At 43.3% G+C, this 24,700-nt stretch overlaps 1 protein-coding gene across 2 annotated transcripts in view; it reads left to right on the top strand.

Moving 5' to 3' along the window:
• The first annotated feature begins 23,435 nt into the window (after positions 1 to 23,435).
• The window catches only part of LOC135882722 (protein wntless homolog), a 61,300-nt gene continuing 60,035 nt past the window's right edge, over positions 23,436 to 24,700 (top strand). For both annotated transcript variants that reach the window (XM_065409726.1, XM_065409725.1), the window contains exon 1: positions 23,436 to 23,541. In XM_065409726.1, coding sequence (XP_065265798.1) covers positions 23,436 to 23,541 — 106 coding nt within the window. The remainder of the gene's footprint in view (positions 23,542 to 24,700) is intronic.

The following is a 24,700-nucleotide window of genomic DNA, read 5'->3' as shown; positions in this document are numbered from 1 at the left end:
TAAGAAAGCCTATCACCTTTATTTTGGCTGCAAAATTGGAGATCAGGACAAGAGGTGGGCCCCACACATATGCTGCAAGACTTGTGCAACAAATCTTCGCCAGTGGTTGAACAGGAAAAGGAAATCTATGCCTTTTGCAGTGCCAATGATTTGGAGAGAGCCAACAGATCATACCAGCAATTGTTACTTCTGCATGGTGCCTCCAGTTGGGAAAGGTGTGTCAAAGAAGAAAAAGTGGACTGTGCATTATCCAAACATTCCATCAGCTATACGCCCAGTACCCCACGGAGAAGGACTGCCGGTTCCTGATGCACCAGAATCATTCTCACTTGAGTCAGACGAGGAAGAGGATGAAACTTCTGGTCCTGAACCATCAATGACACAGGACCCACATTTTCTCCCATCCTCCTCCTCTGAACCACACCTCATAACACAAGGTGAACTGAATGACCTTGTCAGGGATTTGGAACTACCCAAGAGTAAGGCAGAGCTGTTGGGCTCCAGACTACAGCAGTGGAATCTCCTGGCAGGTGATGTTAGTGTTTCCATGTTCCGTGACCGTCAAAAGGATCTTGTCCCATTCTTCTTCATGGAAGGTGATCTTGTAGCCTGCAACAACATCGATGGTGTGATGGCAGCCCTCAACATCGTTCACGATCCAGATGAGTGGAGACTGTTCATTGATTCATCGAAGACGAGTCTTAAAGCTGTTTTACTGCATAATGGCAATGTTTTGCCATCAATTCCAGTTGGTCATGCAGTCCATATGAAGGAAACCTATGACAACATGAAACAACTTTTGAGGTGCATAAACTATGACCAACATCAGTGGCAGCTTTGTGGCGATTTGAAGGTTGTTGCTCTCTTGCTTGGTCTGCAGACTGGATACACAAAGTACTGCTGTTTTCTCTGTGAATGGGATAGTCGTGCAAGAGATTCCCACTACATCAAGAAAGATTGGCCACTCCGACAGTCATTGGAGCCTGTGAGGAAAAGTGTTCAGCATCCACCACTTGTTGAATCAAGGAAGATTTTGTTACCACCCTTACACATCAAGCTGGGTCTGATGAAGAACTTTGTCAAGGCCATTGACAAAACACAAGCAGCTTTCAAGTACCTCCGTGGAAAATTTCCAAGGTTAAGTGAAGCTAAGATAAAGGAAGGTGTCTTTGTTGGTCCTCAGATTCGTGAACTTCTTCGAGATGATGCATTTGACCATGCACTGCGTGGCAAGGAAAAGACGGCATGGAAAGCCTTCCAGTTAGTGGCAATAAATTTTCTCGGAAACAACAAGGCAGACAACTACAGGTTGTTGGTGGAAAACCTCCTCAAGGCATACAAAAGCCTTGATTGCAACATGTCACTAAAGATACATTTTTTGCACTCTCATCTAGATTTTTTTCCACCGAACTGCGGAGCAGTGAGCGACGAGCACGGCGAGCGATTTCACCAGGACATTGCAACAATGGAGAAACGCTATCAGGGCAAATGGAGCCCATCAATGCTTGCAGACTATTGCTGGACAGTGACAAGAGATGCTCCATTTAATGAATACAGGAGACAAGCCAAGAAGCGCCGAGTAGACACTGAATAGGACTAAACTATGTACAGAATAGTTTTTTGCCTTTTGTTTCATAATAAATTTTATTTATATAACCCTTTTGCTGATTTTTAAAGTGTTACATAAACAGGACAGGTGAAATATTATCATGTAAAGCAACCACAAACACATGAAAAGACCTAGGTTTACAATTTATGATTAAAACTCTACTATCTACACAATATACATAGACATAAAATGTAAAAACTTAAATATCTTAGAAACAGTAGCCAATCAGTTGTTTTAATTGTCATATTTGAATTCAGCACATCAAAATACATAATAAATAGCACATTTTATCTCTGAAGCAGACAACTTCTCAAAAATTGTAGACCAGTGTTATCTTTGTTATTAGGCTTCTCTATCAATGTTTTCATCCACTGAGTACAGATTTACAGAGTTTGACCTTTCTCCTGTGCACTGAATTTAAATACACCACAGACCATAGAGTCTGGACGGGCTTTTAACTGCAGACGTTGGTGCAAGGGAAGGGAAGCACCTGCCAACATCAAAGATTCATTGACTGTGGTGAGAATGGGTCAGGACAGACAGTTACTCGCCTTCAATCCATCCCTTTAAACAGGCCTCCTTTGGGGCACTAGAAGTCTCGTTCCTATTAAAGTTCAGAGTTAGTTCAGTATTTTAGGAATAAAAGGGAAAAAAGTCAACTTTTTATGGTATCTCCAAATGATTCTCCATTGCCACTTCTTCTCCTTCAACGCTTAGCCAGATAGTCGGCCGTAGCAATCGTCTGCCATTTGGTCTGCTTTGGTGCAGCCGCAAGGGCTTGACGAGGCCAAGAGTCCAACATCGGAACAAACTTGATGCACCCATGTACCATTGCCATTGGTCAGGCTTTTATAGATACATTTTTTCCATAGGTTACATTTTTGATAATTTTGGCAATGGATAAGGGCTAAATCCTAGAGGATGCTATAAAGTGCTCAGTTCCTTTAGATCCTTGGGAGTTCATTGGGAGTTAATGGTGCTCCCCTTGTGGGAACTGGACATGAGTTACTAAGTAATCATTTGGAAATAGATGGGGACAAATGAATTTTCAGTGTGTTTCAATCTGGCCTGCATGCGTTTGTATAAGCAGCTGATTTTGCCTGCAAAAGTAGGCAAACTAATTTTTGCCTGCAAAAGCATAAACTATATATAAAGGGATTATAATCTTCATATTGTGTAAGTAGCAATGACAAGAATACTGAAAATGAACAATTATATTTGATCAATGTGTATGGGCGTATTTCAGAAGCCAAAATCCCAAAGTGCTATCAGGAGTGCCGCCAGCTTTTCTGCCGCCCTAGGCAGCGGAAGGTCCCGTCCCGAAATGCCGCCCCCCACAGAAGTGGCGGAAGATCCCGCTGTCGAAATACCACCGCGGTCGCCGCCCCCCAAATTGTAGTGCCCTAGGCGACCGCCTAGGTCGCCTAATGAGTTGCGCCGGCCCTGAGTGCTATTAGGCAGCATGGAGTGCAGGCTGAAATTTAATTTCAGCATAAGGTGTCATGTGATACCATTTTTATATAAATATAATGAAGGTCTCACTTAGGTATATAATGTTCAAAACAACTTGACTATTTGTGGTAATATACTCTGCACAAGTATTGACACTTCAGAGTCTAATAGTGTTGATAGCATTCTGTTTCCGTCAGGAATATGCATTTGTTTTTAATAAATAAAGCAAGGTACTTTAATTGAAAGGGTCCTCAATGGGGCTTCCCAACCAGGATTTAGAGATGCAAGTTTTATATATAAATTCACTAACAAATTTTTTTCTAATGCTGAGTTAAGGTTGTCTTCGATATTTTGCACCCTTCCAGAACATCAAGTACAGCTGTGATGTATACAAACCCCACACTGGACCACCACATTGTATAGCTGATGGTCCTTAATGGGCCATCAAGCAGGCTAGGCAGAGCTGACACCAACTTGTCTGGGATGTCACCCAGAAGCATAGCATAAGTTTGAAATACAGACAGTATAGAGTCAATATTCGTAACTTCAACTACAAAATTGATACACACATATAGACAGCATAATCATAACCAGCAAACCATAACCTTGTCTTAGACATCTCATTTGACCCCCTTTATACAAGATTTGGGTGCCACTACAGGACCTTGGTTGCAACAATGATCTATATGGTCCCCGATTATATCAATAACATCACAATAGGCACTGGGGGCTGCCTGCATGGATCTGATTCCAGATAGAGACCTTAGTCATTAGTTCCAATCCAGCACTGGTTGGTAGTCACTGAAAATTGTTACCATTGGTCACCTATATGATGGTCTCCATTCCTACCAGACAAGCGTCCGCATCACAATTGATTCCTTGTTTGCAGTCTAGAGAGAGGCCAAAAACTGAATGAGATGCGTCAGTAACCTTACACTGCTGGAACACAGCAGATACATGTTTTTACCTGATATCGGGCATCAGTGGGATATGGTCTGTAGAGCTTTGATGTATATCAAAGCTAATTGTGCTACATTAGAAAAATGGCTACATCAGGGAAATGCAAGAAATCTTCCTCACAACTTAGACAAGAAAGCATGGACAATAGGACATGTATGAAATGTGTGAAAATCCATGTTAGAGCTGAATGGACTACTCTTATCAGACAAAATAAAAGCTCCTTAGAAGGCTAAGGAAATAGCAATGAGTTTAAAGAAAACAACAACCATGAATTTTAGAGGTCATCAGCATCCTTCAACACACGTAGTCTACTGAGGACCGTTGCACCAGTCAGAGTGACCAAGGTCACACCAGGTATCATGTAGTGAAGTTCCCAGATCTGGCTCAATTCTGTGAATGCACAAATCTCTGGGATGGCCCCAGGGGCAGTGCCAGGAAACATAAGAGTGTGGATCCCTTCATGTATCAGTAGAGAGTTTGAGAGCATGGTGTGCTGGGGTGTATTTGGCGACATGGCTGAAGAGGGGGCAATACTGCTTTTAAATATAACGAGCAATTGAAGGAAGGCCAGATCCCTGCGAGATGAAGACATTTCTCATAACAATTTTAGAGAGAAAATAAATATATTTTAAAAGTCTGTCTTGGAGCTAGAGCAGAGACTGTATGTCTGGCAACTTGAGTTCTGTTCTCAAGTCTGCCATTTAGCTGCTGTGTGTTTCACTTAACCACTTTCTCTTCTGTAAAATGAAGATAGTAACAATCAATTTTATGAAGTATGATGAGTTTTTTAGACAAGATGTGTGAAGTATTTTTATTATTATTATTTAGCTCAATGAAATGAAACCAGAACGCAGTCAGCAGGACAAGACAGAGGGTCAATAGGAGTTAGTACACTAAGTAGGAGGAGTTTGACTGCATAGGCATATAGTTGGGGTTCAAATGGGAAACATTTAATGGGGGATTACATTTTCCTTTCTACGTTCTTCCTATATATTACACATTGTTTTATTTTAAGAAGAGAACAGAGCTTTTGTGTTCCCTGTCAATTAAATCCCTGGGATTGATATACTAGCTACTTGATGCAGCCCTTTTTTTCTTTGCTCTCTGCTAAAAATGAAAAGATAGTAATAACTGGCAAGAGGAATGTATGTCTAAAGAGAAATGTCAAATTACAGCTCATATCTATTAGATCATAGGCTTGGCAATAGCCCATTCTGGTTACTCCAACAGAGGTGTCTCTTTATAGGAAACATTTTATACCAATAATAAGCATGCGTATGTTTTTTTTTTCAAGTGAGATTTTCAGAGCAATCTTAGAGGGGTTATACATATCTTCCATTAAAATTAATGGAAACTGTGTCTAAATCCCCTAAGATTGCTTTGAAAAATCTCAACCTTCTTCTAAGCACTATCAAGGTTTATTGCCCCCAGTAATCTGTTAATCTTCCAGGTCCTCAAAATCTTAAAATTCGATTGACTGATATATTTATACATACGTACAATCCTAATATTGAGACTGGGGTCCCTGTTACAATAACCAGAATGGCCAAGCTGCATAACCTTGCTATCTTATAAAGCACCAGAAGAGTATGAAGTTCCAAAATTGGTACATATTTGTTGTCCTTTTTGTCATCTAATACTACAATACTATTAATGCTGGGACTCCTTGATGAAATCTATCTCTTTTGGCAAGCTGCCTCAGTCCTCTCACTTAACTAATGTACGTCATCGGCCTTTTCTGAAATTGGATTAAAGCTGCATATTCAATGCAATAACTCTGAAGCAGGCATCCGAATCCCAAGTGCTCAAGCTGAGTTCATTTTCACTCACCTCTGGTAGGCTCTGAAAAACTATAGTTTGGTTTAGTTGTAGCAGCATCTACTAATTGAACCTTCAGTGCTAATCTGAAAATGGGTTAGAACCATGGGTACCAAGACAGCATACTGTATATTATTTTAATATTAAAACTGTCCACAGCTACTAATAAGGACAACTTCCCTAGCTTGTTTTCAAAGGGGGCGGGGAAGGGTTTACAAACTGAATAGTGCTAAGAGATATGTTGTTGTTGGTGTATATGTGTATACAGTATAATCATTTTATACACACACACACACAAATTATTATACATATACACATATGCACTACGTATGTAGTGGTGATATCCATGTAATAAATGAATGTATCACTCTTTAACCGCATCACCTGCCCTCTGCTCACTAGTGCATTTTTCCAGAACATATTATCACATTCCAGACATCTGAAGAGCTCCAAACAACTTCCAGAGAAATGTTTCCTCCATCTCTACCCAAATGTGGGAATTTCCCCCAAAATTACCCAGGGTGTGGCCCGTTTTCAGCAAGCTTCAGTCCTGGGACCGCAACAGTTGTGTCTGAAAGTCGGAGACCAGGTCTACACTAGAAGCCTTTGACAGTCAGGGGTGTCATGAGGTGTGATTTGTGACAGTTGCTGTGCTGGCAAAAGCCCCTAGTGTAGATGCCATTATACTGACAAAAATGTGCTTTTGCCAGTATTGCTTATTTCGCTTGCAGGGGCTGGAATAACCTATACTGGCAAAAGTATATTTTGCTGATATAAGATGCATCCATACTAGGAGTGCTTTCCCAATATAGTACACTGGTATAGCTATGCCAGCAAAGCTTTCCGAGTGAAGACCTGGCCTAAGTCACCTCGCTTTTTGATATGGGGTTGGGGTTCTGTGTTCAGTAATGGGAAGAAGTAAGATATAGGTTAGGAAAGGCAAAAGAGTGCTGTGGTGGTGGGAGACCCATAAGGTTATTTAGCTATGGGTTGAGATGGATGTGTTAATTAGTTACATAGATGGAGTGAAGTGGCACTAAATTGAAGATTGATCTTTATATTGTGGGAGAAGGTTGGACAGAAGTGCTTGGTTATTGGTGGTGGGTTTTGGTTAGACTTGACTTCGTGATCTGCCCTGGTGGTTGTTATTTGCTGTAGCCTAATCTATAGATTATGTATTAATGATATTGATTACTAAAGAATTCCCAGTTATCACTTTGAGGATTGACAAATTCTTGTCCCAAGCTCAGACCCAGTATTCTTAAAATTACTATATTGTTGGGAACTCCAATGTGCACAGCTGCAACACTCACACTATAGAAACGCTTCTACATTTACAATAGTTTATTAATACATTTAGCAAAGTCACAAACACTCCAACTTAGTAAGGTAGATAGAGGTAATACAGAAAGTATTTCTGAACATCAATACTCACACCATCCCTTGCAGAACAACCAGAAATGTTAGCCATTATCTTCCTCATCACCATCACTTTCCTCCTCACCCCCAGTGGCCATCATTCTGGCACCTTCCAAAGGCTACATCTCTCCCTCTTACTGCCCACAGGCTGGGATGCAACTTTTATAGTATGTTACGCTGATGCCACTATGTCTAATGCATATTCAGTAGGGGTTTCTCCCCTCTTCCTTATTTGTATTTCCTCACCCTCCTAATGTTGAGGTGCCCGTCTCCTACAGGTTAGTATATTAATGCTCTCAACTTATTATCACATTCATTGCCGTGGCACTCTTGTGGTTGGATGGTCTTTCCAAAACTTTCCAAAAGCTCATGTTTCTGTGATTGGCTGATGTCAGGATATGGGCCTGTAGGTTCCTTGCATTACTGCTGAATATAATAAAGACAGAATATAATGAAGGCAAGGCAGTGAATATAATAAAGGCAAGCTAGCCTTATGGGCTACATGCATACCCTGCTGCAGCAACTCTGGCCCTTGATGACCCCTGTACGGTGTCAAAGAAAGTTGAACAACACTGAAACATGCTGGGGATATGGAGTATCCAGACAGCAGTGGTTGTAAGAGTTCAGGGCCCTTGATCCTGTGGTGAGGGCAGAGGCAGATAGATAAAGTAAATAATATTAAATAAAGTATAAGGTTGTCTCCTGCAGGGAATCACAGGAGCCTATATTCTCACTGTGAAAGAACAGCATATGTCTTTATCAGATTGTGAACTCCATTTTGTTGAACAGGCATCTAGACGTGCCTGAGGGCAGCCTATTGTAATGCATTCCAGACAGCTGCCCTACCCGGGATAGGTGTTTGACCCCTCTTTGAAGGACTATTCCTGTGGATACAGCAAAAAGTTTTACAGTTGGGCATCTTTACAAATATAAAAGGATTTGTTTATAAAGTGAGAATTTTCCCAACTTCTATGCACTAGGGATAGCAAGAACCACCCATTTCCTGTACTATGAGATAATTTCCCATGGTATCAGTATTCTGCAAAACAACAAAAAGATGTTGAAGCTAATTACAAAAGTATTCCGGACCATCCCTGACCAGTAGATTTAAAACACTGGAACTTGTATAGCCTTTCACCCTTAGCTGTAGCATCGAAACACACACTATTGATTGGAGAGAGTAATTGTGTTTTCCTTAGCACCCATGATGTTTGAGGTGTATTCCAAACATAAAAGAACTCAAATATAAATGTTAAAAAAAATAGTTGATACACTGTATGGCTGAAAATCCCCCTCTACAGTTCAAGCCTAATTCCAGACACAGCGATAGTCTCAAACAAGTCTTTACAAGCAATCATTTGGTTATAGTTAGGGCTTTGTTTGTCCAACCTTTTGTATGTTCATGTGTTATGTTATTTATACTCAGGGCCTGATTCTGGTCTCACACTGGTGCAAATCAGGAGTAAGTACTGAAGGTAGTGGAGTTATATCATTATAAATCAAGCATAAGGGAGATTGGTCTCAGGCCCACATACATGAAAAGAAGTCCAGTTGACTTTGGAGACTTGTGAGGCTGCTAGAATTTTATAGATTCCTAGATTTTAAGGCCAGAACAGACCATCACAATTACATAGTCTGACCTCCTGCCTAACACAGGCTATAGGATTTCATCCAGTAATTCCTGCCTCAAGCCCATATGTTGTGGTTGAGCTAGAGCATATTTCTCTTTACAACTGTCTGCCTCAAAATTTCCTCTGAAATTCAGAAATTGTTCTAAGAATTGCATCTCTGAGTCATTTTACATTCTGTTCATGTTAATCTTGAGCTCTGGGGGATCAAATAAAATGAGAAAACAGCTGAATAAGGGAAAATATTGATCCCTTAAAAGAGAGAGAGAGTTTTGATCTGCGTGGGAGTTTAGTGCATAGGGCCAGATTTTCAAAGGTATTTAGGTGCCTCAAGATGAAGATAGGTACCTAGTGGGATTTTCAAAAGCACCAAGGCACCTAATTTCCATTGAAATCAATGGGAGTTAGATACTAGGTACTTCTGAAAATCCTACAGGGTGCCTATCTGCACATTTAGGCACCTAAATACCTTTAAAAATCTGGCCTGTAGGCCTGATTCAGCAAGGATCTCTGCATGGGAAGACTCCTGCACCTGAATGCAACTGATTGCAGGACTGGGGCTTGAGTGGGTGAGGCTAAAGTGTTCAAAGAAACCTAAGGGAGCCGATGACAAATTAATTATCAGCTGCAAATAGGTGAGTTCCTGAGTGGATAATTCCAGAAAATTTGCAGCTGTAAGTACAGATTCTGCACTATAAGTAGCTGAGAAGAGGCAATAGTGGCTGGTGATTGGCTTATAAACCAGCTGTGGGCCTGTTTCTCCACTGCCCTGTGTAATCACTGACATCTCTGCAAAGCAGATGTATCAGAATGGTAGTTTTCTACACCCACTTTGCATAGATGTGGTGTAATGCAGCAGAGAATTAGGCCTTTTGCTTGGAAGCTCTGTGTGGGTTAAGGAGAGAAGCTGGAGGTTTGTGGGTGATTGGAGAAGATAGAGATGAAAGATGCTTAAGTATTATTGATTATGTAATTCTTTATCTGAACAAACTTTTATTTGTGTTAGGGGTCAGAGTCTGATAGCCTGACTCCTGTTGAGTACAGCCTTACTCCATTCACTTCAAAGGGACTATTTGCAAAGTAAAGTACTGCTCACTGTTTGTAAGGCAATTAAAATCTATCCCTTGTTTTTCAGTGGTACGTGGGTGGACCTCTGTGCTTGCATGGTGCCTCAAGCCTGGTCTACTCTATAAAGTTCAGTTGACCTATGTCACCTTGCATCGCTCTAGTTGTGCATGTGTCTACATTTAACTTTGTCTCCCACCAATGTAGGCACCCTGTTACAGCGACTAAGTAACACCACCTCCCTGAGCGGCGTTGAGCGCTGGTCAAGGTACTGAGGTTGATGTAGCAGGAGTGTAGACACTGAATTACTTGTGTCAAAGTAGAAGCCGTGTTAGTCTGTATCCACAAAAAGAACAGGAGTACTTGTGGCACCTTAGAGACTAACAAATTTATTTGAGCATAAGCTTTTGTGGGCTACAGCCCACTTCATCGGATGCACAGAATGGAACATATAGTAAGGAGATATATATACACACATACAGAGAACTTGAAAAGGAGTAGCCCTACCAACTCTAAGAGGCTAATTAATTAAGATGAGCAATTATCAGCAGGAGAAAAAAAATCTTTTGTAGTGATAATCAAGATGACCCATTTCAGATAGTTTGACAAGAAGGTGTAAGGATACTTAACATGGGGAAATAGATTCAATGTGTGTAATGGCTCAGCCATTCCCAGTCTTTATTCAAGCCTAGATTGATGGTATCTAGTTTGCATATCAATTCAAGTTCAGTAGTTTCTGCTTGAAGTCTGTTTTTGAAGCTTTTCTGTTGCAAGATTGCCACCTTTAAGTCTGTTACTGAGCGGCCAGAGAGGTTGACGTGTTCTCCTACTGGTTTTTGAATTAGGATTCCTGATGTCAGATTTGTGTCCATTTATTATTTTGCGTAGAGACTGTCCAGTTTGGCCAGTGTACATGACAGAGGGGCATTGCTGGCACATGATGACATATATCACATTGGTAGATGTGCAGGTGAACGAGCCCCTGATGGCGTGGCTGATGTGCTTAGATTCTATGATGATGTCCTTGAATAGATGTGGACAGAGTTGGCATTGGGCTTTGTTGCAAGGATAGGTTCCTGGGTTAGTGTTTTTGTTCTGTGGAGTGTGGTTGCTGGTGAGTATTTGCTTCAGGTTGGGGGCTGTCTGTAAGCGAGGACAGGTCTGTCTCTCAAGATCTGTGAGCGTGAGGGATCATCTTTCAGGATAGGTTGTAGATCTTTGATGATGCGCTGGAGAGGTTTACTTATGTCAATCCTAACAGTCCTCCAGCAGCTGTCCCAGAATGCCCCACACTGACTCCTCTGGTCACAGTTATGAACCCTACTGCCGTGGGGTCATGAAGACCAGAAGCTCACCCACCCTTATGGCCCCACCAATTTTTGAAATACCTTTTCTTGATTATCCAGCTTGGCAAGCACACCTAGCAGCTCTCCATTGTTGTGTGCAACTGCCCAGCCCACCATGCCAGCTACGCATTCCAGATGTGTTCTGGTTTGGAGTAGACAGGAGATATTGGATTTCCTGGGCCTGTGGGGAGAAGAGGCTGTGCAAGCACAGCTACAGACCAGCCATAGAAATGTGGACATCTATGAGCAGATTGCGTAGGGGATGCAGGAAAAGAGGTCTGACAGAGACCAGCAGCAGTGCCACATGAAAGCAAAGGAACTGTGTCAGGCACATCAGAAGGCTAGGAAGGCCAACAGTTGATCTGGTCTGAGCTGCAGACCTGCCACTCTTACAAAGAACTGCATGCGATAGTTGGTGGAGCCTCCACCACCACCCTGCACACCACTGTGGATCCCTCTAAGGACCCTGAGTCACAGGCCCCCAGCATGAATAGGAAGGATGAGGACAAGGTTGAAGAGGATGGGAGACATGTGACAGGGGAGTCTAGCTATGCCACAAGTCAGGACCTCTTTGAGACTCCATCGTAGTCCAGTCAAACCTGGCAATCGAGCTTGGGGAAGGTACCTCAGGTAAATGTGTAATTGTATTTTCCATTACAATGATGTATTGATGGCACCACCAACTTAACAGGACACAGCTATCGACTTTTCATTAATGGAAGAGGTAGCAGTACAAAACAGAGGCAAAGATTTATCTGGTTTCATTCCCCAGCAGCGTTAGGCAGGGTGGGCCATACGGAGCAGTTTGTTTATGTACAGGGGGATGTCCCTGGAATGCTCCTGGGAGATCTCAATTAATCTTCCATAGAGGTACCCTGCAATCCTTTCCCAAAGGTTTCTAGGGACGGCAGCCTTATTTCTTCCTCTGTGGCAGGACACTTCCCCACACCAGCTGGCAGTAACTCTGGCAGGCATCATTGCAGTGAACAGGCTAGCAGCATAAGGGCCCAGGCAGCTTCCGCAGCTGTGCTCCTTGTGCCTTTGTGAACCTTAGGGGTTAGATATCAGCCAACATCACCACTGCCTGTGGAAAATGGTGCCAGTATTCAATGCCATTGCCCTATAGTCAGTTTCATGCAACCAAGCAATTCCCTCCTCATTTCTCTCACCCCTGGAGGGCTATACTCACCATGGCTGATACTCTGATTGGTGCCATGGACAAGTACATCAAAGCAGAAGTGTGCATAAGCAAGTCTTGTTTAAAACTTTAGGGGAGCAAGGGAAGGGAGTTCTGAATCTTGACTGTCACTTTCTGTTGTGACTATACTGACAGCGGTACCTTTGTGTGTTTTATCTGTAGCTGCTGCCATTGGGGCTTTGAGGGGTTTCCCTCACCACACCTGTGGAACGCCTGAGCCAAATAAGGAGAAAGAAGAGGACTTGGATGGCATGTTCAATGAGATCATGCAAGCCAATGTTGCATCAGACCATGGCGAAGACCTGGAGGGTGAATATTGCAGACAGCTTGGAGAAGAAAAGAGCAGACAGGAGAAAGGCACAGGAACAAAAAGAGGGAGATCATAGAATCGTAGAATATCAGGGTTGGAAGGGACCTCAGGAGGTCATCTAGTCCAACCCCCTGCTCAAAGCAGGACCAATCCCCAACTAAATCATCCCAGTCAGGGCTTTGTCAAGCCTGACCTTAAAAACCTCTAAGGAAGGAGATTCCACCACCTCCCTAGGTATCCCATTCCAGTGCTTCACCACCCTCCTAGTGAAAAAGTTTTTCCTAATATCCAACCTAATCCTCCCCCACTGCAACTTGAGACCATTACTCCTTGTTCTGTCATCTGCTACCACTGAGAACAGTCTGGAACCCCCTTTCAGGTAGTTGAAAGCAGCTATCAAATCCCCCCTCATTCTTCTCTTCTGCAGACTAAATAATCCCAGTTCCCTCAGCCTCTCCTCATAAATCATGTTCTCCAGCCCCCTAATCATTTTTGTTGCCCTCCGCTGGACTCTTTCCAATTTTTCCACATCCTTCTTGTAGTGTGGGGCCCAAAACTGGACACAGTACTCCAGATGAGACCTCACCAATGCCGAATAGAGGGGAATGATCACGTCCCTCGATCTGCTGGCAATGCTCCTACTTATATAGCCCAAAATGCCGTTAGCCTTCTTGGCAACAAGGGCACACTGTCGACTCATATCCACCTTCTCGTCCACTGTAACCCCTAGGTCCTTTTCTGCAGAACTGCTGCCTAGCCGTTCGGTCCCTAGTCTGTAGACCAACCCTTGGGGCACCCTGCTTGATACCGGCTGCCAACTAGACATGGGGCCATTGATCACTACCCGTTGAGCCCGATGATATAGCCAGCTTTCTATCCACCTTATAGTCCATTCATCCAGCCCATGCTTCTTTAACTTGCTGGCAAGAATACTGTGGGAGACCGTATCAAAAGCTTTGCTAAAGTCTAGGAATAACATGTCCACTGCTTTCCCCTCATCCACAGAGCCAGTTATCTCATCATAGAAGGCAATTAGGTTAGTCAGGCATGGCTTGCCCTTAGTAAATCCATGCTGACTGTTCCTGATCACTTTCCTCTCCTCTAAGTGTTTCAGAATTGATTCCTTGAGGACCTGCTCCATGATTTTTCCAGGGACTGAGGTGAGGCTGACTGGCCTGTAGTTCCCCAGATCCTCCAACTTCCCTATTTTAAAGATGGGCACTACATTAGCCTTTTTCCAGTCATCCGGGACCTCCCCCGATCGCCATGAGTTTTCAAAGGGAATGGCCAATGGCTCTGCAATCACATCCGCCAACTCTTTTAGCACCCTCGGATGCAGTGCATCCAGCCCCATGGACTTGTGCTCGTCCAGCTTTTCTAAATAGTCCTGAACCACTTCTTTCTCCACAAAGGACTAGTCACCTCCTCCCCATACTGTGCTGCCCAATGCAGTAGTCTGGGAGCTGACCTTGTTCGTGAAGAGAGAGTCAAAAAAAGCATTGGGTATATTAGCTTTTTCCACATCATCTGTCACTAGGTTGCCTCCCCCATTCAGTAAGGGGACCACACTTTCCTTGACCTTTTTCTTGCTGCTAGCATACCTGAAGAAACCCTTCTTATTACTCTTAACATCCCTTGCTAGCTGCAACTCCAAGTGTGATTTGGCCTTCCTGATTTCACTCCTGCATGCCGGAGCAATATTTTTATACTCCCCCCTGGTCATTTGTCCAATCTTCCACTTCTTGTAAGCTTTTTTGTGTGTGTGTGTTTAAGATCAGCAAGGATTTCACTGTTAAGCCAAGCTGGTCACCTTCCATTTTTACTATTCTTTCTACACATCGGGATGGTTTGTTCCTGCAACCTCAATAAGGATTCTTTAAAATACAGCCAGCTCTCCTGGACTCCTTTCCCCCTCATGTTATTATCCCAGGGGATCCTGCCCATCAGTTCCCTGAGGGAGTCAAAGTCTGCTTTTCTGAAGTCCAGGGTCCGTATTCTGCTGCTCTCCTTTCTTCCTTGTGTCAGGATCCTGAACTCGACCATCTCATGGTCACTGCCTCCCAGGTTCCCATCCACTTTCGCTTCCCCTACTAATTCTTCCCTGTTTGTGAGCAGCAGGTCAAGAAGAGCTCTGCCCCTAGTTGGTTCCTCAAGCACTTGTACCAGGAAATTGTCCCCTACACTTTCCAAAAACTTCCTGGATTGTCTATGCACTGCTGTATTGCTCTCCCAGCAGATATCGGGGTGATTGATGTCCCCCATGAGAACCAGGGCCTGTGCTCTAGTAACTTCTGTTAGTTGCCGGAAGAAAGCCTCGTCCACCTCATCCCCCTGGTCTGGTGGTCTATAGCAGACACTCACCACGACATCACCCTTGTTGCTCACACTTCTAAACTTAATCCAGATACTCTCAGGTTTTTCTGAAATTTCATACTGGAGCTCTGAGCAGTCATACTGCTCTCCTACCTACAATGCAACTCCCCCACCTTATCTGCCCTGCCTGTCCTTCCTAAACAGTTTATATCCATCCATGACAGTACTCCAGTCATGTGAGTTATCCCACCAAGTGTCTCTGTTATTCCAATCACATCATAATTCCTTGACTGTGCCAGGACTTCCAGTTCTCCCTGCTTGTTTCCCAGGCTTCTTGCATTTGTGTATAGGCACTTAAGATAACTCACTGATTGTCCTGCTTTCTCAGTTTGAGGCAGCAGTCCTCCCCTCTTGCGCTCTCCTGCTCATGCTTCCTCCTGGTATCGCATTTCCCCACTTACCTCAGGGCTTTGGTCTCCTTCCCCCAGTGAACCTAGTTTAAAGCCCTCCTCACTAGGTTAGCCAGCCTGCTTGCGAAGATGCTCTTCCCTCTCTTCATTAGGTGGAGCCCGTCTCTGCCTAGCAATCCTTCTTGGAACACCATCCCATGGTCAAAGAATCCAAAGCCTTCTCTCTGACACCATCTGCATAGCCATTCATTGACTTCCAAAATTTGTCGGTCTTGACCCGGGCCTTTTCCTTCCATAGGGAGGATGGACGAGAACACCACTTGCGCCTCAAACTCCTTTATCCTTCTTCCCAGAGCCGTGTGATCTGCTCAAGGACATTCTTGGCAGTATCATTGATGCCCACGTGGAGAAGCAGGAAGGGGTAGCAATCCGAGGGCTTGATGAGTCTCGGCAGTCTCTCCGTCACATCATGAATCCTAGTGCCTGCCAAGCAGCACACTTCTCGGCTTTCCCGGTCGGGATGGCAGATAGATGACTCAGTCCCCCTTAGGAGGTAGTCCCTGACCACCACCACCCACCTCCTTCTCTTAGGAGCGGTGGTCTTGGAACCCCCATCCCTAGGACAGTGCATCTCATGCCTTCCTGTCGGTGGAGTCTCCTTCTGCTCCCTTCCCTCAGATATATCATCTAGTCCACTCTCCGCATTAGTACCTGTGGAGAGAACATGAAAACAGTTGCTCATCTGTATCTGCATCTGTATGCTGTATCTGCATACCTCCTTCTTCTGGAGGTCATATGCTGCCAATTTTCTTCACCGTTCTTTTGTCCCCGCTGCACAGCCTGCTCTGATTCTTCAGAATGTTGTGCCCGTAGAAACATATCCTGATGTCTGTCCAGGAAATCTTAATTTCTGAACAGTCCTGTCTTCTTAAAGATTCACCAGGACATAATGGGGCTTCTCTGGCAGCAAACACAGATGCTGCCATGGGCGGCGGGTATAATAGGCCGGGAGAGGCTCTGTCTCCCCCGGCGCTGTCGCGGCTGCTGGACCCCCAGTTGCGGGGTTGGCAGCGAAGTTTTGCATGATACAGAACAGCTGATCACAGCGGGCAGGAGGTGCTGATTGGCAGGGCCGCTGGTGGGAGGAGGAGGAGGTACTGATGGGGGGGGCTGCCATGGAACATTTTTTTTCCCTGTGGAGCACCCACGGAGTCAGCGCCTATGCTGCAGACTTTTGTGGGCCTACAGGTTCAACAGTCGTTGGCTCGCCTCCCTTTGCAGTCCGTGGAGAACTCCACTACAGCACCTCCCTACAACCCCCACAACATTCCACGGGGCACCAGGGTCCACATCCCTATCCTTGATGCTCCACACCAGGGGATATTAAGGACAACCACAGCTTCACATTACACTGACCTGTGAAAGCCACGGTTGCTGTATATGTAGGGAAAATGCATATGAATGTTCTTTCCCCTTGTTAAGCTCTGTTCCATTAATTTATTAAGTTTTTAATGCATTTGCTTTTAAATTGCACAGATTTTTCTTTGCACTGGTTTTGTTACTGAATAAAATTATTTTTGAAAAATAATTCCTCCTTATTAGTTCACAACATATGCTGCAGAGTGCCTTGCAGTTCTGAAAGCAACTACTTTATTTGTTATTGTACAGCATGACACAACTCATAGGATCAGCAACAACCACAGTGTAATAATCATAAATGTACGGCAAGCACCACAAAATTAATAGGTGCATCAACAGTGTTATATGCATAAATGTACACCCAGCACCACACAATTCCTAACAGGCCAGGAAGAGCACAGTACACCACAATGTATTAAAGTGGCTTACTGTTAAAGTGTTCTTTCAAAGCCTCCCTGAGCCTTATAGCTCCACTTGTAGCTTATGTGCTCTTTTAATAGCCCTTGTGTTTGGCAGTTCAAACTCACCAGACAGCTGCTCCACCCCCACCTTCTACCCCATCAGCAACTTTTCCCCCTTTGCTTCACAGATATTATGCAGGACACAGAAGGCAGCTATAACCATTGGGATGTTTTTTTCACTGAGATTCAGTCTTGTGGGTAAACAATGCCAGGGCTTCAGTCTACCAAAAGCACATTCAACTTACTTTCTGCACATGCTGAGCCAGTAGTTGACTTGGGCTTGACAAGGTGGCTTGTGTATAGCTTCATGAGCCAGGGGACCAATGGGTAGGTTGGGTCTCCCCAGGGTCATTACTGGCATCTTAACATTGTCAATGGTAATCTGACAGTCAGGAAAGAAAGTCCCTGCTCGTAGCTTTCTGAACAGTCCTGTGTTCTTAAAGATGCAAATGTCATGCACCTTCCCTGACCAGCCACCAACTTTGATGTCACTGAAGTGTCCCCATTGACCCACCAGCACTTGCATAACCATAGAAAGTAGTCCATTCTGTACTCAATGGCAAGATGGTCTGATGGTTAGTTTATCAATGGCAGTTTTCATCCTATTCTAATAATGTAAACCACTTTTCTAGGTACAGATAGGAGTGTCACCCATCCCCTGTTATCACAAATAAGCTGGTCCCCCTTTTCAGGGATTTTACAGATGACACCTTGTAACAAAGTGGCCTTTGGTGGGATGCTACTGAGAGTATAAATTCAGGACAAATTGCTTAGAGCAAGGCAATCACAGCCCAAGGCTGGGGGTCCTTCACTACTAAGGCACACCAACCCAGCCAAACAGAGAGGACTTTGGTTTTACCCCACTGGCTAACCAGAAGTCATACAAGCAATTCCCTCAGATACTCCAGTTCCCTTGTATCACCACAAGCACCATTCCTTATGGGGATGAATGGTTATGAAAACCAATACCCCAGTAAAAGAAAAGAAAAAAAGGTTCTCCCAATCCCAAAGTACCAAGCCCCAGTCCTAGGTCAATATACCAGTCAGATCTTACCCACAAATCACGTTGTTGCCACTCCTTTAGAATCTAAAATCTAAAAGTTTATTCATAAAAAGAAAGAAATATAGATGAGTTAAAATTGGTTAAATAGAATAAAATACATACAACAATTGCAAAGTTCTTAGTTCGGGCTTGTTTCAGGCTTGATGGGATTACTGCTGATTTAAACCAATCAAGTCTCTGGAGTACAAACACCCCAGCTTGGATGGGTCGTTCAGTCCTTTGTTAAGAGCTTCAGTTTCAAGCACAGTTTCTCCAGAGGTCAGAAGCAGGATTGAAGACAAAATGGAGGGATTTCCAGGGCCTTTTATATCCTCTGCCATGGAATGACCCCTTTGTTCTTACAGTGGAAAATCACAGCAGCAAGATGGAGTTTGGAGTCACATGGGCAAGTCACATGTCCATGCCTGACTCAGTTTGCAGGTGGCAGCCATTGCTCACATGCTACCTTGAACGTTCCTAGGAAGGCTCCTCAGATGTGGATTGGAGTCTCCCAAGGTCCATTGTCAGTTAAGTGGTTCTTGATTGGGCATTTACTCAGAATAGTCCTTTTTCAAGAAGTTGACCAAATGCTTCACTGATAATCAAACACATTGAGATGCAAGTACATAGCCAATATTCATAACTTCAAATACAAAAATGATACACACATACAGACAGCATAATCATAACCAGCAAATTACAACCTTTTCATAGACACCTCACTTGACCTCCTTTGTACAAGATTTGGTGCAACTATAGGACCTTGGTTGCAACAACGATCTATCTGATCACAGTTCATGTCAATAACGTCACACACCTCTTCTCCAATCTTTAGGACAAATCTCCTTTTTCCAAACCATTCTTTACAACTTGCACAGGTAAATCACAATCACTTCCTCTCTAGTTTTTAACTTTTCAGCATCTATCTTATCACAGTTTGGTGCTTTACCACTCTTCAGGTGGTTTATGGTCTCAGTTACTGCCTCAATGGCGATTACTTCTAGTCATACAGGTAAGTCTGCTATTTTGCAGATATCTCAGTGTGTGGTTCTGACTGGCTGAGCATAGCCTGGAGATGTTCCAGCCAATGGGGCTCTCTGTCCTTCGTCTGAAGTTAAAATTGTACCATCTTGAATCTTCACAATGCCACTACAAGGTTCAAGAGTTGCCATGTGAGTTTTTTAGATACTAGCAAAAGCTTTTTAGAATCCCCTTCCTTGTCACCTCTTCAGCTTCTCTGGCTTAATTTTCCATCCATTCTCTTCTGGCTGATCTTTTAACTTCCTTGTCTTTGTCCACATATTCTTGTGGCAGTATTGTGGCTGTCTTGTTCTTGTTGAATTCTTTTCTTTAATTCTTTCCTCTCTTCATGTAATTACTTGGAGCCATTCTTTCTGAGACTTTCTCATCCCCATTGTAGTTCTGGCTGCATTCACACTTACTTCTTTGAAAAATTGCCATTGTTCTTTTGTGTCTTCCATCAGTTTCTTTTAACTCTTCAGATCTATCTATTGCTAAGCTGCAGGTTGAAATACACCTTCACTGGTGGATCTGCCAACTTTCTGGTAACATACACATACCTTCTGCCTTGCATGAAGTTGCCTTCTTTAGTTTTATTTTTGATTGTCTCAGTAACAAGATGGTTGTCATTTCTGACATCAGCATTAATATACACCCTAGAGTTCAACAGCGAGCTTCTCCAGCACCTATTAACAGTAATATGGTCAAGCTGTTTGTGGGTGAAGCCATCATTTGATCTCCATGTCAGTTTATGTCTGTCTTTGTGTGAAAATAGTGTACCCCCCAGTGCAAAGATTGCACAGGTCCCAGAGTTCAACAAAATGTTCTCTATTGTCAGTCTGTCCTGGGATGCCATGTCTGCCCATAATGCTTTCATATCCAGTATTATCATCACCAACCTGTGCATTTAGATCTCCCACAAGGAAACAATGTCATATTTATTGATCTTCCAAGGATGCTCTGCAATCTTTCATAGAAATAGTCTGTTCATTGCTATTGTCTGTTGGTACTGAACAGTTGTGAGTTGCATGGTTCATCACAAAGCAAGCAGTCAATATTCCTGACTCTGTAGGTTCCAATTCCTTCAGTGCTTTAGCAGCTTCCTTGCAAAATAATAAGGCTGTACCTTCCCCGTATTTGTCATCCTCTCTTCCAGAATATAAAGCCATCACGCCCTCTGACAATAATTTGTCTTGTCTAGTCCACCTCATCTCAGTCAGCCCAAGTATACTTAGGCCAAAGATTTTCATTTCTCTGATAACTTGTGTCATTCTCTCTGTGCTTCAAAGTGATCTAACATTCCAACACCCAATTCTTGCCTTAATCTCAGTTGTGAAGCTACCTTATTTCAGATGAAGAACTTCCTTGCAGCGTTGATTCTCCATCATCCTAGCGTCAGCTGGACTTGCTGGTTGACCAGTACTGTCTTGTCTTACATCCAGCAGATCGTGGTTCTCCACAGTTGATGATTGTATTTGCAAATCTGTGACAGACGCGGCTTGTCTCTCTGGCTTGTTTCCATAACAGAAAGCATTTTTGCATGGACAGGTTGTTAGCCTGACACACAATCCTTACCAGGAGGACACCACAGAAGGCAATCCAATGCTTAGTGAATCCAAAGTTCTTCACTACACTATTGGCTGATCTCCAGTGCCACCCTTCTATTTTTTTCACTTGCTCTTGCTAACATAAGACTGTCTGAATAATCTGCATCAGTACCATCTTGCATATAATGAACCTGTGCCAGTGCTCCCTTAATGAGGGAATATGTTGGTTGGAAAGCAGATTCCCTTATTAGTTAAAGAAAACAGTATAAAGGATGGGATTTAGCTGAAGTGATTTAAGCCTTGATCCTGCAACTACATCTGAAAGGGAGGATACATTCTTACATGTGGATGGACTATTTCTAAATCTCTGTTAAGGAAGATAAAAGTACATGAAAAATTACCCCTGGTTAGACCACCCAAAACAATTCTTCTCCCCACCTTGATTTCTACGTATAGAAAGTTAACATGTGCCCCCTCATCACCTCATACTAATTGGCCAAGAATTAATTAGCCTACACTGGCCAAGCTCTTTGTAGTTTAAACTTTCCTCACAAGTCAGTCCCTCCAGACCCTTAGTCTGTTTTATTGCCCTTCTCTAAATTCTTTCTAACTTCTTGTCTTTCTGGTTCTGAGGTGTTAATTATCTCTATTATTGAATGACCAATAGCCTCATTCTTCAGACTCACATAGATATGATATTTGTCCCAAAGAAAAGTGAATACAGGTGTTTGGGGGTTTTTGCTGCCATACTGCAGTGCAAACACTTATCTCATTTTACTATCACCTCTATTGGTCTCTTGTGCTATTACTGCTTCCCAGCTATCTCCATTTCATATATATATATATGTTTCAGGTTATTCTTACTGGTTGCTGTTTGCATCTTTTCCCAGCTGGCTCCCATTTTGATATGCCTTGCCCATATTCCTATCTCTTCTGTTCCCTTTGCATTGTTTATGTTCTCATAGATGTTTTCAACAGCGCCCAATCTAGTTTAATCTGTAAATGGTAATGTTCTATTTATTAAAGATCTCAGAAGTATCAAGATGTTAAATAATCAGGGTTAACAGTGGTCCCTGTGGAATCCCATAAATAACTGAAAAGCAGTAATGCCAGAAACCACTAATGAGGGCAGGGGTGAACAGAGTGAATTAATTCTAGATTGTGATATGGCAATATGTGAGCAAACATACTGTCAGAGACCAGCTGGTGATAAGCCCCCTCTGTGGCACTGGTGAGATTGCAGCTAGAATGCTGCATTCAGTTCTGGGCACCTCCAAACTTTGTCTGTAATTTGGAGGAAATTCAAAGGACAGCAACAAAAATAATTAAGTGGTTGGAGGAACTGAAGTAAGGAAAGTACTTTGGCTGAAGTATCATTAATTGGAGGAGGAGATGTAGCCTTGTAGCATCTGACGGACCTGAACACTGAAGAGAGAGAGCCTTTATTCAATGGTGGCATAACTGGGAAGAAACTGAATATCATAGAAAACTTACTGCTGTCTTTATCTGGAGCAGCAACTGCCCTGACTGCTTGTGGACACTAAAGAACTTGTTTTGTGTAGATGTATGATCTTTGATGTCCTGGCTAAATTTCAACTTAATTCACATTATGCCTCATCTAAACTCTTCCTGCTGTATCAGATGGATATAGTATTCATTTGTGGTGTTAATGTTTGCCCTTAAAGGAAATCTGCATCTCGCCCCAGGGTGATTGTTTCAGCAGCATATTAAGTCCTTTACCTGCATTTCAGTGATGTGTTAAAGTCTTTATCCACTGGGGCATCCTTTATTTACCCTACATTGTGCTTTGAAATTCTCCTTCTGAAAGGTGCTAAAATAGAACATAATATTATTAAAACAATGGATAATGCTTAGCACTGGAAGCACTTAGTGTTTGTAATGCATTATGAAAAAAAAACAAAAAAACAACTACTAGGTTAGTGCAAACCTGACCCTTAAAACTGCACTGGGCAAGGCCCTGGAGAACACTCTCAAGGGGACACTCCTGGACTGGACTAGCCCTTCTACCTCCAACTTCTATGTTTGTGTTATTCAAAAACCAAAACAAGCAACCCTTGAATGGGCAGCTCTGGCTTTTCCCGCAGCTGAAGAGGCTGCCACTGCTGTATGAGACTGACACCAATATCTGCTGCTGCTGCTGAATGGATCAGGGAGGGAAAAGGGGGGGTGGGGAGTGGAGAGGAGGAGGTAGGTATCATGTGATTCGCTTTCCTGCTCCTTTAAAGCAGCCACATGCAGCCGAGTACCGGCCACAATCACAGCTCTCAGCAGAGGGGGAGCCAGATCCGGGCGTGCCTGGGCAATCTGTGCGGAGTCTGTCTCCTTTCCATCCCTGCAGCACTTTCAGAGCCTTAAGTTTTGCAGTGAGAGAGAAGGGGGGCGGAAATCTCTGCAAAAATGGCTGGGGCAATTATAGAAAACATGAGCACTAAAAAGCTGTGCATTGTTGGAGGGATCTTACTGATTTTCCAAGTCATCGCCTTTCTAGTGGGAGGTCTGATTGGTAAGTGTTAAAGGTGCAAACTTTCTCCTTCCCTCTGTCGTGTTGTTTAGCTACTTGTTACTGTATCACTGCCTTGCTTCTATGATCTAATTAGTCCTGCTATTGTAGTTAAGAAAACATAGCTCCGCGGGTCTCTTTGTGCACATTTCACTCTAGTGGCTACAAGAAAAGAAGGGGCAGGGAAAAGTTTTTTTGGCCTAGTTTCAGTGTCTGCTCAAAGAACGAGGAAGGGGGAGAAAATCTTAAGCATGGCGACTGATCGTGCATGGAAGTGTTGTGTTACAAAGTTTTGTTTTGTTTTTTTCTCCTTACCTTCAACCCTTTTCTCTCTTTGAACCGGCTGCAGGAGGAAATCTAATCTCCTTCAATAAAAAAAAAAAATCAATGAGAGCTGCTCTAACAGAGGAAAGGAACATTTTTATTGTCTCTAATTTGCGGTGTTTTGTATTTAGATCACTGTTTACTTTATTCTCCAACAATCTCCTGTTTTAGGTTGTATTTCAGCCTGAGGGGCTTTTTTGGGGGGAGGTGTTCCTAACATAAGGGGAGGGGGGTGATGTGAGCTTTCAGCAAAGCTGGAGTGAGTGGGAGAGACTTTTGGGTGGCCATGGCAGCAAGTTCTGCTCCTAGCTTTGTGCTTTAAAGGTTTTTCTCACCCATCCTCTTCTCCTAGCCCAGAAAGGGGGGGCGGAGGGGGAGAAACCTCCTCTGATCCTGCTTCAAGAAGCTTGAGACTGATTTTTTTTGCTTGTGAAAAGTTCTCTGGTTATTGCTTATGGGCTTGGAAACACTCCCTTCCCCGAATGTGTATTGTGACCACTGCCTCCACTTTACCTCCTTGTTGATACCCTGCGGGTAAGAGATGCTGTGATGGGCTCCGCAGACTTCCCATTAACTAGATCTTTTTCTTGCTCCCTTTGTTAATGAAGTGCCTGTGGCTGCAGCTTCCCAGAGTCTAGCCACTTCCCAAAATTCGCTTTCTGGTGGAAGCCAACGGGTCCATACTTTTCAGCAGCACCAAGCTTTCCTGCACCTGTGCAAACTCTCCCGGGTAAAATGTTAGAGCCACAGTTTTTTATTTATTTTTTTAATATATATTTTTTGCCTTGAAGGGGGCAAGTTTGTTTCACTACAAAATCTTTATGGAAGTGCTGACATA

This window comes from Emys orbicularis, chromosome 8, assembly GCF_028017835.1.
Source record: "Emys orbicularis isolate rEmyOrb1 chromosome 8, rEmyOrb1.hap1, whole genome shotgun sequence".
In the NCBI taxonomy this organism is placed as follows: Eukaryota; Metazoa; Chordata; order Testudines; family Emydidae; genus Emys; species Emys orbicularis.
This window is presented reverse-complemented; position numbering and strand designations above follow the sequence as displayed.